At 43.1% G+C, this 15,923-nt stretch overlaps 1 protein-coding gene across 1 annotated transcript in view; it reads left to right on the top strand.

Annotated features, from left to right (window-relative positions):
* CNKSR3 (CNKSR family member 3) overlaps positions 1 to 13,394 on the top strand; it is a 66,726-nt gene extending 53,332 nt beyond the window's left edge. Inside the window, exons 8-13 of the mRNA XM_060272769.2 lie at positions 1,963 to 2,031; positions 3,879 to 4,025; positions 6,211 to 6,335; positions 7,615 to 7,823; positions 8,934 to 9,023; positions 11,236 to 13,394. Of these exons, the coding sequence (XP_060128752.1) occupies positions 1,963 to 2,031; positions 3,879 to 4,025; positions 6,211 to 6,335; positions 7,615 to 7,823; positions 8,934 to 9,023; positions 11,236 to 11,531 (936 nt within the window). The 3' untranslated portion in view covers positions 11,532 to 13,394. The remainder of the gene's footprint in view (positions 1 to 1,962; positions 2,032 to 3,878; positions 4,026 to 6,210; positions 6,336 to 7,614; positions 7,824 to 8,933; positions 9,024 to 11,235) is intronic.
* The last annotated feature ends 2,529 nt before the right edge of the window (positions 13,395 to 15,923 follow it).

Raw genomic sequence — 15,923 nt, 5'->3', positions numbered from 1 at the left:
AGACTTCATGGAGGGGCTGTTGTTCAGTGGAAACACAGACAGTCCCAGGCCCAATCCCTGGTAAAGGTACCCCTGACCATTAGGTCCAGTCGTGACCGACTCTGGGGTTGCGGCGCTCATCTCGTGTTATTGGCCGAGGGAGCCGGCGTACAGCTTCCAGGTCATGTGGCCAGCATGACAAAGCCGCTTCTGGCGAACCAGAGCAGCACACGGAAACGCCGTTTACTTTCCCGCTGTAGTGGTACCTATTTATCTACTTGAACTTTGACGTGCTTTCAAACTGCTAGGTTGGCAGGAGCTGGGACCGAGCAACAGGAGCTCACCCCGTCGTGGGGATTTGAACTGCCGACCTTCTGATCGGCAAGCCCTAGGCTCTGTGGTTTAACCCACAGCGCCACCCGCATCCCTATCCAGTCCCTGATATCGCTAGTTAAAAGGATGGGGAAGACCTTACTTGCAATCCTGTACAGCTCCTGCCACTAAGAGTGGACCAATGGAGGCTGGTCTGTTATGGTGAATGAGATGCTGCTTCACCAACCCCAGTCTGCCTGCCTTCTTACTTACAACTACTCTGTGGGGCGGCACTGCCTGCAAGCTTCCTCCTCTTTGGTCTCAGTGTTGCTGCTTCCTGCTTATAGAACTCAGCAGGCTTATAGAACTCTGCCCTGCCAGTCCCAATGGTCCCTAGTCACCACTGGAATGGACAGTGCAGGCCTAGTTGTACAAACAGTCACAGATAGTATAACTGAAGAAGTTTCTTTCCCACGACTCCTGTGCCTTTAACACCTGTTTGACAAGGATTAAGCTTTGCATTGCTCATCCTTTTGATGGTACAAAAACTGTTCCTGCTGAATCTCTGCTTGACCTCTCACGTCAGGACAAGCCAGGTTAGCCAAAAGGAGCTTTTGCTTTTGGCAGCAGAAAATCACAGCAGAGTTTGAGGCCTTGTGATCCCTTGTGAGACCTTAGGCAAACTTTTGTTTTGTTTGCTCAACATCTAAAATCTGATTAAGGGTTTATTGATTAAGATCACGGGGTAGTTTTCAACAGTTTGGGGAACTTCCTGCTGCTTTTGTTTCGTATAGAAAGGATATATGCCAGTCCCAAACATTCACTTGCACTACAGTGGTACCTCATGTTGCGAACGGGATCCGTTCCGGCGGCCCATTCGCAACATGAAAAGGCCACAACATGAAGCACCACATCTGCATACGCGCGTGATGCAATGCGGCGCTTCTGCACATGCACAAAGTACGATTTAGTGCTTCTGCACATGCGTGCAGGTCACAGACGTGCCAAACCCATTCTAGGACTTCCAGGTTCGGTGTGTCTGTAACCTGAAAAGATGCAACCTGCAGCAGACGTATCCTGAGGTATGACTGTATATAGAGGAGCCCTTGAAATAGAACCTAAGGCGTGGCTATGCAAATATAAAGATGAGGCTATGTAGATAGAAGGAGGCGCTATTTTCAGTTAGTGGCGTGGTCACCACTGGCTGCTCCCAGTGATGATCTTCAATATAAGGAAATGGTTAGTTGTCCCTATAGGAGCGAATGGCAAAGAGCGCCATTATGACGCATTGTTGAGCTGATAGCAAAACCTGCCCTCCATCTGAAAATGCTGAGTGATCCGGTCCTCAGTGCCACACACTTAGTCGTGTGAACCTGCCACCACCTGGTTTCCATGTTCTCCGACAAGCCCTTCCTGCTCTCACACTTCACCTGCCATATTGACCAGCCTTTTGCTAGTTATTTAATTAATAGTTGTGATGGCTAGTGATGGAGATGGCAGCTGTAACTTGCATAAAAATCTCACAGGCATGTCTATCTGCTTGGCTTTTCTGTTAAGGTCATACTGTGGTTTTTAATAATAATAAAAAAAAACTCAACTAAGCAACAGTTTAGTAGTTTTTAAGTGGCAAAGCAATGAAAATTTCAGTGCTCCTCTTTTTGTCCTCTGCAGTCACCGGCTGATAGGTCTCAGAAAATTCATGCAGGCGATGAAGTGATCCAGGTGAATCGCCAGACTGTGGTGAGTAAAGGGCATTTCTTGTTTCCCTTTATTTTTAGCCAAGCAATTTTCAGACTGCGAGCAAGCCCACAATACAGATTTTATCTTCATTTACCAGTGACTGACCTTTTCAATTAAATTCTTCAGGGTTTTTTTTTAATGCTGGAATGGTGCTTTTCCCATTAAGGCAGTTATCGCTATAATAGCAAGTTCATGCTATAAATTCAGCTCGAACTTTTTATAAAAGGTTTGTCATAAAACATTTTGATTAAGGAAAGAATGAGCTTCCCATCAGTTTATTCCCTTAAACTTGTTTTTTTTAAACAACAACAATAACAACAACTCATTCCTGAGAAATGCAATTCAGTTTGAAAACATCAAGTACTGAGGCTATTTAAGAATGATTAGATGTTTTATAGGTAAAGGTAAAGGGACCCCTGACCATTAGGTCCAGTCATGACCGACTCTGGGGTTACGGTGCTCATCTCGCATTATTGGCCGAGGGAGCTGGCGTACAGCTTCCACGTCATGTGGCCAGCATGACTAAGCCGCTTCTGATGAACTAGAGCAGCACATGGAAACGCCGTTTACCTTCCTGCCTATTTATCTACTTGCACTTTGACATGCTTTGGAACTGCTAGGTTGGCAGGAGCTGGGACCAAGCAACGGGAGCTCACTCCATTGCGGGGATTCGAACCGCCGACCTTCTGATCAGCAAGCCCTAGGCTCTGTGGTTTAACCCACAGCGCCACCCGCGTCCCAAATGAAAAGTTTACTAAATGTGGGCCTGAACCCCTTATAGTGGGTGGAAGTCAGGTCAAGAAACAGTAGTAAGGAAGACTCCTCCGTCCTTCTTGTTGTATACCACACAAAGCTTGCAATGTCCTTCATGGAGGCAGGTAGAGTCAGAAGAGTCTGCTATTCCGACTCTTCTGGGAAATTCTGGATTGAGCACTCAAGCAATACCAGCATCTAGAACTGTTTCTTAGTTTAGTCAGGGGCATCCTGGGTTGGGTGAGCTGATGACAGTCATTTCATGTGAGTACCCTTTCTAGGCACATGCACAAAGTTGTGCCTTTGAGGGGGGCTAGGATGGGCAAGGTAGGGAAGATGGCAGACTGCGCCTTTGCTGCCAGTTGAAGGTTTCCACTGCTCAGCAGTCATTGCTACTGATTTGGGGACCATGAGCTGTCTACCCTCCCCATCCCAAAATTAAGTGCTAGGGCTTTGATTTGGGGGCCGGAAGAACTCTTCCCTGCTTAAATGAGCCAACTCACTATCATAGTTATTGGCAGCTTGTTTATATGTGCCTCATATTCCATAGATGCATTTATGCTCAAAACAGCTCACAGTAAATAAACTGTTTAAATTGTAATAATTTATTTTTAAAAATCCACCATAGTGTCACGTCACTAACGGTGAACAATTGATTAATTTGTAATATGTGAAGAGCTATAAGTGAGCAAAAACGCTTACCAATAGGTCAGTTAACAATATCTAATGTTGCTCCAGGGCCGATGGTGTTAGTGCCTAGCCAAACCCCACCCCATTTTTATACCCAATAGGCAAAAGAACAAAAAACACCCTACGTATTTATACGTAGCTCTCTCATCTCAAAGCCTACAGGCTGGAAGACAGCGTTCACTGAAACTCTGCATTTTTATAGCACCTTTACCCCAGCCTCCAGAAGCCTACATTAACAGAGAAGTCTTTAAAAGCTTCTGGATGGTGGCCAAACCTAGAGCTCATAATTCTGCAGTGAAATGTGAATTCCACACCAGTATTATAGAAGATAATTTGATCTATATGCCTCTGATGTAGGGCAGTAAACACTCTTTAAGTGTTTGTTTGTCTGATTTGTTTTGAAGGTGGGATGGCAGCTGAAGAACCTTGTCAGGAAGCTTCGTGAGAATCCTTCTGGCGTTACTCTATTAGTGAAGAAACGCCATACAGGATCTTTTAATTTTACTCCTGCGCCACTCAAAAACCTAAGGTGGAAACCTCCACTTGTTCAGGTAACATACAGTTATACAGAGATCTCCCCCCCCCCCCCGCTCCTTTACACTAATCCTATTTTGTTTGCTCATTTATTGGATGAATATTCTTTCCTATCTTGAAGACTCAGGGTGGGGAGCAGAATGTTAAAAAAAAAATCATTTTTTTAGTCACTTAAAACTTAGGAACTGGTATTGCCCTGTTCCTAGCCATAACAAAGGCACCCCAAACGTCTGAATTGATTGAACGTGAAAAACAGTCCTTCTGTTCAGACTGCAAATATGGGGCTACATATTTTAATTATCTTCTTTTTAAAAGAGGGTAAATAAGCGTGTTGGGAAACAAGGTTTTAGTCTTGCCTTGCCTCTGACATGCTTCCCAGTGATTTCTTCCCTCCCCTTTCAGTCTGAAGTGGTTTTCTACAAGAAGGACTGTATTGTGCCATGCATTTTCTGCATGATTTAAATCAATTTTTGTGCTAATTCTCGAAGATGCTCAGGCTTTAGAATGTTCAGATCTTAGAGATTTTAGTGGGATGTGAAATCGGTATGAAGTGGTACCTCAGGTTACAAATGCTTCAGGTTACAGACTCCGCTAACCCAGAAATAGTACCTCGGGTTAAGAACTTTGCTTCAGGATGAGAATAGAAATCATGCTCTAGCGGCACAGCAGCAGCAGGAGGGCCCATTAGCTAAAGTGGTGCTTCAGGTTAAGAACGAACCTCCGGAACGAATTAAGTTCTTAACTAGAGTTGCCACTGTAGTCTCTTGGCCCCAACCAACTTTGGCCTTTATTAGGTCATACCATGTATCTATTTGAGCTTGGAAAATGATAGTAAGCCAATTCTTGCATTAGAGTTCTGTTGTAATGCCCTTGTGAAAGCACTGAAGCTCAAATTTCAATGGTAATGTATTTTCATAATTTTGCATTGACTAATTTAACTAGTTTTGCAGCCAGGATCTGTGAAATCTCATTTCCCATTAAATTACCTTAGCTTTCTAATATACCAAAAGAACAAGGCAGCCGGGGTTTGAAGAGAGGGGGAGAATGATGGTTTTTCTTTAATCCCTGAAGGATCCTGTTTATCAGGACAGATAACTTATAGTGAGGCCATTTGGGGCTGAGTTGCTTATAATCTTTTGGACTGATGAATTCTAGAAGTAAACAGTAAATTCTCGATGGGCTGGAAAACTAATGATGGGGGATTATGTTTTCCAAAAGAGCAGTTTTTTATCCAGTGTTCTTTTGTAGCCTAGCTGAGTTGTGTGATTTCCCCCCTTTTGTTTTCATGGTGGTGTTTGCATTTGCCAGTTGCCAACATCAGCAGAATTGGGATATTGTGGCATCTGTGTGTGAGAGAGAAAGGGCGTGGAAAAGAAATGAGGATTAATAGCTTTAAGAAGATGATGATTTTGAGGCTGAGCAAGTAATGTTAAGGGAGTAGTTTGACACTTTCAGGAAGCTAATAAATGAATTGCTTATTAGGTGCAGGTACAGTTTCCACCACTTCTGTCTGTGTACTATTTAAGCTGTTGCTCTGCAAGAACGTGCTAAACAGGTGCTTGTGTAGCTGTTTCTTAGCTTTCCGAGCTGATGAACAGGTCTCTGCCATAGGTGTCCACTTTGCATTGTTTTTCAACTCATATCCTGTTGTGTTTTGTGCTGTTCTGTAACTGTTTTATTAGATTTTGTGCATTGCCTTGGAAAGTATGTGGAAGGTTATTAAGAAAACGTGGAAGGAAAATTAAGAGAAGTTATTAACATATATTTAATATCTCACAAAAGCCTCAAGGGGCTCATTTTCTTCAGCAAGTCATTTCTATGGTTCCAGGGTATAGCAGATCACTATTATTAATTTGGAAATGCAATAAATAAAACAACAAACTGCAGATTTTTCATTTGGATATAGGTTATTGGTTTCTTCCAAGGGTGCCTGGAGTTACACAGCCGTATACCGTAAATTTACGTAAAACAAATTACGCTTACCGTAAATTGTTACATGTAGCCTTATTTGCAACAACTCTAGGCAGCTAAGGAAAATGAAGCACAACCGGTAAACATAAAACAAGAAGCAATGTGTCTGTTTCCAGTGGCTCAGGTGAGAGATGAAATGAGGAATTTTGTCACATTGTAGATGGAACGGGCCAGTTGCACAGTGTATGTCTAATTTACTTAAGCAACTACCTGTTGTTTTTCTCACTACAGACCAGCCCACCTGCAACTACTACCCAGTCACCTGAAAGCACCATGGATGCTTCCCTGAAGAAAGAGAAACCAGCCATTCTGGACCTTTACATACCTCCACCACCATCTATTCCATATGCCCCTCGGTATGCCAATACCTACCTAATGCTTAACCTCACAGTGCCTTTATTTTAGATTTATTGTTGTAGAATATTTACACAGTGGTACCTCGGGTTACAGACACTTTGGGTTACGCATTTTCAGGTTGCGTACCGTGGGAAGTACTTCCTGGTTTCGTCACTTGTGCATGTGCAGAAGCGTCAAATTGCATCACGCGCAGATGCAGTGCTGTGGGATACGAATGCTGTGGGTTGCGGACGTGCCTCCGTCACGGGTTACGTCCACAACCCGAGGTTCCACTAAAATGCTCACCATTCTAAAATATAATGGCGGGTTATAAGAAAAAGGAGAGAGAGAGAGAGAGAGAGAGAGAGAGAAACAAAATGCAAAATTTGCACCCATAAAAAGACATTCAATCCATATGTAAAATGAACAAGAATATTCAGCAATGCTACTATGAAAATGCCTAATTGAATAAAAAGTCTTAAGAAAAGGACCTGAAAGAACAAATGGTTTGTGCCAACCTAACTACTGTGGGGAGTGTATGTTGAAGCGTGAATGCTGTCGCCCTAAAAACTACCCCGGGTACACATGAAATTTCTAGGGTGTCTTAGGGCCACACTGGATGACATAAGGATTCAAGCAGGATGGCAGAAGGCAGTCTGTCAGGCAAACAGGTTCTAGGTTGCTTAGGCCTTTATGCACCAGGGCTGACTGTCAGTATAGATCGCATAACAGGAGCATTGCACACTACCAGCAGGTCGCTCCTCACTGCATGCTAGCTACAGCATTCTTCACCAGCTGCAGCTTCTGGACCAGCCTTAAGGTCAGCCCCACACAGAGTGGGAGTAATCCATTATCTGGAAATTCTATTTTGCATGATGTATTCAGGTGCTGTTAATCCTGTGGAAGGAGCAATATGAATTGCAGAGTGCTTAGGACTCACTCCAGATCATAAAAACCTTGTTCAACCACCTCTCTGGCATCTATGATGGCACCATGCATTGCCAACGTACCTTCAAGCATCCTGTCTAGGAGTTTGCTCTCAGGGAAGAACCAACATTCTTAGCGGAATCATTGGCTTACACCATTTATGCTTTTTCTGCGCTTGTGCAAAATTGTAGGACCCAACTCATGCACCCTTGATTATGTCTTCACTCCTTTTACTTTTTCTGCGTTTTTTTGGCCAAATCTTGAACAGCTATAAAGTCCCACTACTTCCAAACAGTAGTAAGGACCGTCCACAAGTGCAGAATCACAATGCCTTATATTTTCATTGCTAATCAAGTTCCTATATCTTTGCAGGGATGAGAAGGGAAGTTTTGTATATGCAGGAGGCAGCAAACCTAAACAACCCCTACCTGGTTCCAAAGGTGCAGAATCTCCCAATTCCTTCCTGGATCAGGAATGCAGGAGGCGAAGGTTTACACTTACCGATTCCGACCCATTGCCTGGCTATTCCATGGAAGCAAATATTTTTCCTGCAAAGATGAGGGAAAAAACACAATCCTATGGTGAGTAAATTGTTACATGGTTCAGCTGAGGAGAAAAGCTGTGTGCATCAAGAGTGTATACGGCAGGCAAAGGTAAACCCGGCCCTCCAGATGTTTTGGGACTGCAACTCCCATCATCCCTGACCACAGGTCCTGTTAGCTAGGGAAGATGGGAGTTGCCGTCCCAAAACATCTGGAGGGCCGAGTTTGCTTATGCCTGGTATAGGGTGTTGGAGTGTAATATGTGACAAAGCTTACAATGTAAAACAAAGGCTTGAAAATTAGTTCCCCAAATCTGCCACTGGGAGCAGAGAGCAAGGAAAGACCATCACCTGTATCCCTGCTTGTTAAGGAGTGGATGCACTGCCACTTCTTTTAGGATGACAGGCACCAGCCAGGATGGGCAGAGATCAAGACAGCCACACGTTTCCTGTCCCATCACCAGGCCACATCAATTGAAAAAGGATCCCTACCTCAGCTGTGGCATCCAAATTGCCATGGAGTTGAGTGACTTCATCCTCAAAGTGTTGGGCAAATCATTCATAGTTGGCTCCAGAGATCCAACCCCCATGTTTGGGTTGACAAGTCTCTGGACCACATGGAAAAAGCTTCTTAGCTGCCTCCATTCCTACTCGATAGGTGTGTTTATGTGCCCTAGCAAGTGTCACAAGTCAGCTTCAGAACAAATTTTACACCACTTGCGCTTTAGCCATCTCTGGGTTTGTTTCATCACCTGCAGTTCCTTAGTAAACCAAGTTGCATTCCAAAGAGGAACCCCAGAAGCAATTGTGTTGATGGCCCTTCTCATATCACTATTCCACATAGAGCTGAGAGCCCTAGCAGAATTGCTGGTTCTGTCTGTTGGAAACTCCCCCAGAGCATTCAGGAACCTTCCATTAGTTTTGGGAGGCAGGCCATCTTAACTGGTCCCACATCCCTACAGGGCAGAGCAGCTGCTACAAGTCCGAGCTTATTAGACACCCTGTTGCTTGCTAGTATTGCATCTCAGTTAGCTTCTTCCTATTTTGAATAGATTGTGTAAACTCTTCACACTGTGTTTGTCATTCAGATCAGCTAATATGAAGTTAACTCAGCACTGTTTTCTTTAAACCCCTTATGTGTTGCCTTTAGGAAAGCCTCGTCCATTGTCTATGCCTGCAGATGGAAACTGGCTGGGAGGTGTAGAACCTTTCTCTAGGCCCCGAGCAATGGGGAGAAAAGGTAAGGAAATTGTGCTCTAGGACAGCTGCTTTCTTAAATGCACTTGTCCATACATTCGATACCCTGGCCTGTAGTGAAGGGTCAACTGTGCCGTTAAACCTCACTAAATTCTGAACATCCTCTTGTGCGTTTGCCATGAGTAAAATCGGAAGTGGGGATTCTAGCTGTTGAAATGCAAAACTTTGGTCCTTTTTATTCCTGTAAAGAGGTGGCCCACCTGAGTCCACAGGTTAGATGTTGTTGTTTTTAACAAATCTCAGTTGGGTCAATTTTATATTAGGATGGTCTAGTATAAGTCTTCAGAGGCTTTTAATGCCACTGTATCCCTTGACAGTAGGGTGACACCTCTTTGTTAGGCTCTGAAGTAGGTTGGTTGCTCCTTAAGTATATTATGGAAAACTCCTCTAAACCTTAGGCTGGCACTGTCAAATATTCCTGGGCCAAGGATCCATTATCTGACGTTAAAGCACAGCAGCAGAGTTTTCTCTCTCCTGTTTTCTTCTGCTCCATTCCTCCACATTGTAAAATTGGCCAGGTGATCTCTCTCTAAGAAAATGCGAGCTGAGACCTGGTTTGCCCATGGAATGAACAGAAAGAGATGATTGCCTTCCGCATAAGCTTGCCTTGCAGTGCAATTCAGCCTAGATGCTTCTGCGCCACAATCCTCCTTATCTGTCCTTAAAAGACATGAGCTAATATCTGACTTGACAAAAATGCACACACACATTGTAAGAATGGGTGACACACAGAGCCTCTGAACGACTTCCGGATCGCTACAAATCATGGATGTAGTGATTAGCCACTCATATATGTTGCTCAAGGCACACCTTCACAGACAGGTGAGGGACTTTCAAAAGTCATTACTGCTTTTGTTTCCGTTGTATTGCAACATCTGAGACAAAGGTAAGTGTTATAGCCAGTGTGAAACCGTGTTTCTGTTCTCTACTGCACAAAGGTCCTTCCTCATTTACTTTATACTGAGAGCCAAATCTGCTTCCCTTTCTGTAAGTGCCAGTCACCATAAGGTAAGTTATACTAGCGTAGGGAGAAAACCACTACATTGTTGAGGAGGACAACATGCAGGGATTTATTTCATAGAAGGAGAAAGATGAATAGATTGAGTTATTCCTCATGCTAACGCTGTACCCTAAAGGACTAGCACTAAAGTCAGTTTACACCAAAAAATAATTTTAGCAGTGTTCTAGGGCTTTGAAGCAGGTGAGAGACAATCCATGTTACATACAATATGGTGTACGGAAAGCAAAATGGCTCCAAATTTTAGGGATAGTGGTGATTTTGAGTGAAGAAGTGAGGAGAACGGGACTTTGGAAAGTTGTATGAGGAAACACCCACCTACCTATGAGCTATACTGTATTGAGCCAAGGGCCCGTCTAGTCCAGCATCTCACAGTAGCCAAACAGATGCTTGTGGGAAGTCAGCAAGCAGGACCCAAGTGCAGCTACACACTCTCCGCTTGTGATCCCCAGCAACTGATATTTAAAGGCGGAACATAGCTATTATGGCTAGGAACCATTGATAGCCTTACCCTCCCTGAATTTCTCTAATCTTCTTTGAAAGCCATCTGAGTTAGCCTTTGATACTACTTGCTGTGTGAAGGAGCACTTTCTTTCGTCTGTTCTGAATCTTCCAACATTCAGATTCATGTGACGTCCCTGAGTTCTAGTCATATGAGAGGGGGGGGGGGACAGGACGGGACTGCTCTCTATTCACCTTCTCCACGCCATGTACAATTTTCTACACCTCCATCACATTCCCTCTTACCGTTTCTCTAAAAAGGCTAAAAGAGTGTAACTTTTCTCCCTACAATTCTTGCCTAAACAGCTGCTGGGGGAGTTCCAGGGGAGAAGTCATGGGTGAAGGATTAAACACCCAACTCTGCCCACTTCTCTGCTCCAAATTTCCCCTTCCCAAAGCTCTTATTTCCGTCAGGATTTTTAATGCAAGTACTTGCACGTACCTTTACAATTTAGCCCTAAAGCAAAACGCAAATCCTCAACTTGTACAGCAGTAAGTAAAATAGAGGTGAAGAGCAGAACACAAGTTTTAGTAATGGTGATGGGGGGGGGGGATCTGTGTGGGGCAGTTCACCCAAACTTCAGGCTGGCTGGAGGTGTTGAAACTCCCTCTTCTGCATCTCCTTATGCTGGCTCTGCAAGGTTTGATAAGTGTGTGTTTTCTTTGTTCGTTGCAGGTGAAAATGCCCTCTGCCGGTACTTCAGCAATGAGAGAATCCCGCCCATCATTGAAGAAAGTTCCCCACTTCAGCATCCGTTTTCCAGGCCTGTGGCGGAAAGGCAGCTAGTGAGGGGTGCAGACTACATCAGGGGGAGCAGGTGTTTTGTTAATGTGGATCTTCACAACAGTGCGACGATCCCGTTCCAGGAGGATGGAGCCAAGAAGCCCCCGGTGACCTCCACGAAATCCTCCTCCACAGAGCGCTCCCTGCTGGTCAGCTGGATTACGAGACTCAAGTTATTGACTCACTGAGTTAACTGGCTGTGTTATGACTTTCTAGGGTATTTGATATTAAGTGCCTTTTCTTCCCCTCCACCTTCAAATGGTTTTGCAGTACCCACAGAGTTTTTGCATTTTATTTTATTTTCTCCCCCCCTGGATAAGCTTGCCCTTTCCCCAATGTTTCTGTCACGAGAGTCACTGGAGTTGGAGAGAGGAGGGGGTCTGTTTAAGGGGGAGCAGGAGGAGAGAGATCGCAAGATGTAGCATTTTTCCACCTGTCCAAGGGTGGAGGGGAATTCAGTCCTCTGGAGAAAAACCGATCAGGCTCGAGTGATTCAGAGGTCACTGCTGACCTGAAATCCGCATGACCCACGCAGACGCAATCTCTGCATTGTAATGAGGCCTGGTGGCACTTCATTTGCTACGAGACTCTGATGCTGTGCAACCTACTGGATCTGCAGACTATGTAGCACTCAGCAAAAAATGGATTCCTGCGCTGCAATACTGACCAAGAAGGAAGAAAAGGGGAGGTTCCCCCCCCCATCTGTTTTAAGCAACGTGGTGGCAGTGCAAGTGACTGGAGACGACTCAACTGTTGTCAGGAATAAAATGCAGTTTCTTCCTTTGTTCTGATTAGTTACAAACGTGAGGCTGTTTTGGTTGATCCTCCAGTTATTAAAATCTTAGTACAGTTAAACTATTCTTCCCTGAATTGCTGCAATACTCATCCAATTAGGACATGGATTGCTACAACATGCCAAGGAAATGCATCTCAAGTGACAATGGTAAAGATGAATATATCTTATTGCTTTTTTATGATTAAGACTGAATAGCTGTTAACCAAAGTATTCTTCTGAAAGCAATCCCTGCAAGCTTACGGAGCATCAACTGTGGTTCAAGGTTGAACTGGTTTTTACATATTATTTGGGCTTTAAAGGCTGACCTGTGATGAGTTACATTTTTGTAAGGCAGTTTGCTCTTTCAAAGTATTGGGGAAGAAGCTGTTTGCCATCATTAAATTACAGCAGTAGCATTGGGTGAGAGTTGGGGTGGTTTGTGGAAGGGAGAACTTGCAAGAAGTGTTTGGATGCAAATAATTTGTTGTTTTCAAAGCAAATGTAGGAAAGAGGGTTTTTTTGTTAGAGATCCACAAAGAACATCTTGTTGAAAATAATTTAAATATTTAAATTATGCTTTCTTTTCTTTTTCTTAAAAAAACAACACCTTAACCTTTTATGCAACTTTTACATTTCTCTCTGACATCACTGGGTACTAATTAGCCAAGGCAAAAAAAGTTTCTTTCCCCATTAAATTAGTTATTTGAATGGTCTGTAAACAGCACCATCTACACTGATGAAAGGAATTCATCACATTTTACACTGCTGTCTAACATGATAAATGTGATCTCGGCAAGCTTTCTTGAGCAGTTTATAATAAGCATGGGGAGACAGATGTTAAATTAACTGTCTAGGAAACTGTCACAACTATACTAGGTTGAATGGATTTGCACAAATTTTTACTATTAAAAGAATGTGTATGGTTATAACTAAATTCGATCCTGTTTTTCACAAACAAGCTAAAACAATGATATAACTTGAATTACCTTTCAAGCAGAACTGGCTATTGGTAGCAGCCTAGCAAACTTCACCTAAGCTAGTGCAGCCATTCTGCATCTTGATGATGTTTTCTCATAGTATTCAAAACTTTGTGGTTCCAATTAAAAAGAGGGAGTAAAACACACAAACAAATCCAAATGTACTTGAAATTGCAGTTCACCTTTTCTTTGAAGATCCAGGCAAGTATGATGTAGAAAGTGAGGTGCATTGTATGAAGTTCAAATATAAGCTAAATCTCTCTCTCAGATAATGATAAAGGAAGATGTAACTAAGAAAATGGTCTCTCTCTCTCTCTTAACAAACTTGCTTTTGAAGCACCTAGTTAATTGAGCCTGAAATTTCTCGTCCAGTTCAGGAAGTAACCTCTGTTCTCAGGAAAGAATGAATATGTTCATGTCTGTCTTTAATTCTTTTGTTAGCCAAGATGGAAACACTACATGAATTGTTTGAAACTGTTTCACATGAGAGAAGGTGACTATGGCACTGAGTTGTGAACCAAGAAGTCCCAGGTTCAAATCTTACCAGCAATACACTGATTTACATTAGGTAAACTCGTATTTTTCAGGCTCAGTCTCCCTTAGATTGCAAGGTTAGAATAATACATGATATATTTTCACTGCAGATATGTGTAGTATTTGCCACTCCTAATATGCAATCCATCTAAAGTACCATGACAGGCTTTGCAATGTTTTTAGAAGAAGAGCTCTCAAAAGCATTGGGCAGGACTCCTTGACACTGCCCTTGACAACTTCTTTCCCTTGACAGGGCAATAGAGAAAGTACATGCTCAAAACAGAAGCCACACCTTTGGGGTCATTGATGAGCCAAACTTCTAATTGGTTTATTTAGATTTCTGGTGTGCTTTTGCTTCTCTGTGATCTGTTTCCAAGGGCCTTTAAGGAGACCTTGAAAAACAGCTAAGGAAGGCAGGAGGCATGAAGATAATCCCCCCCCCCAAGCATAGCCCTGGCAAAAAACAACGCAGGATGCTTTGACATCTGTAATTGGAATGAATACACCTTATCTCCTCTGACAAATTTCACTGTTGCTTCCTCTACTTAGGAAAACACAGAATAAGAGGAAAAATTGCCTCAATTCCACAGTCGAATAATTTATCCTAACCAGCAAAGGGCAGACGTTGTATGGTACCAAGTTAACATTTGAGGGAATGTATCTACCGGTACCTGAAAAGTGACCAGATAAAGAAGTTTATTACAGCACTAAACTGTAGTGCATTTTCTCATGTTTACAAATTGGGTGTATGTTCTAGCACAGCTTAGTCTTGCCTGTGTGTGTGTGTGTGTGCGCACACACACATATATGCTAGCCTTAATCATGGCCCTATGGCCCTGTAGATGTGTGTGCATGTGTGTGTGTGTGTGTGTGTGTGTGTGTGTGTGTGTGTGTGTGTGTTGTTCACTATCTCCCACATCTTGTGGGAACTGTTTCTGCAGGATGTCAGCTCTCTATGGGACTGTGCATGAATACAGCAACCACATTAATGATTGGGAACTAATCATATGGATGAATGTATTTTTGTGAGGTTTTTTTTTTTTGCCTTTCAGGTTTGTTTCCATTTTATCAATCTTTAAGTTGCTTTGGGACACTGTTCGTGTGAAAAACAATGATAAAATAATAATTTCTCATCTGACCAGCACTGTTTTCCCAGTGGGATGTTGAGTGGCTGGTAGGGATCCAGTCATTGACAGATAAACACTGTACACATGATGGCTTTAATTTGCACATATCCACCAACTACATTAGAAGCGGCTCTTGCACTGCACGGAAGGGAGCACACAGCTTTACTACTCTTAATTTTGGGCTCGTGGGTTCGAGCTCCACGTTGGGCAGAAGATTTCTGCATTGCAGGGGGTTGGACTAGTGTTGTTCATGGCTGCTGAAATCTCAGAAACCAGAATAAGTCCTGCTTTTCAATTCCATTTCCAGTGGCCGGAGGGGCAGTTTCAGTGTTATTGCCCATTCCATTGGTTTGATTAAAGAATACAAATAACTATGGAATTCCCAGGGTCCTGCCCAATGCCTCTGTGCCCCTGGCCCACTTTTGGCCCATTTTCTCTTTGTCTGTTGGGGATGTGGTGGGAAGTGTGATCCTGAGGACCTGGAAAGAAGCAACATCGTGCGTATGACACTCAAAATTAAAAATTTGTCCCCAAACATTGGTTACCCTTTACTGTTAAAAAACCACAAATAATTTATACAAGTTTTTAAATTCTTTGGCTCTTAGGACGGAATGCACATAGCCTGGTTATAGTAGAACATTTGTAACACAGTCGTACATCCACAGTGGTTAACACATAAATACAAGGAAACTTGGCATTCGATGCACCACGTGAAAAGCTACAGAAAAGAGGATTTGGTTTAACAGAAACTGAATCTGGAAACTTGCACTGAAATGCCCCACAAAGCTCAAATTGCCAGCAACTCTTACAGTTCCCAAAGCAAAATATCCCCCTCCCCCCACAAACCCCCCAAAGCTTAAATTGGAAACTGGGTGAGCTAGTTCTAGTGGAAAGGCTCTTTCCAAAATAAAGATATTAAGAGATAATTAGCTTCATTGCACAATTTATGCTCCTAGGGAGGTTTGTTTTTATGCCAAACCTTTTGAGGAGTAAATGATCTCAAATGAGTGCCTTGGGCTCCATTTCCCCTCTGCTTAAAGAGAGAAAGTTCTTTCACCACCCTTTAAAAAACCTCTTCTTTCTGGCATATCACATGTAGTACTGCATATTTTGCTGGATGTCTCTTGTGGATCAAGAATCATCTGAAAAGGAATAAGTAAAAGAGCA

This window comes from Zootoca vivipara, chromosome 3, assembly GCF_965207765.1.
Source record: "Zootoca vivipara chromosome 3, rZooViv2.hap1.1, whole genome shotgun sequence".
Lineage (NCBI taxonomy): Eukaryota > Metazoa > Chordata > Lepidosauria > Squamata > Lacertidae > Zootoca > Zootoca vivipara.
Note: the sequence above shows the minus strand (reverse complement) of the source record. Positions and strands in the feature narration are given on the sequence as shown.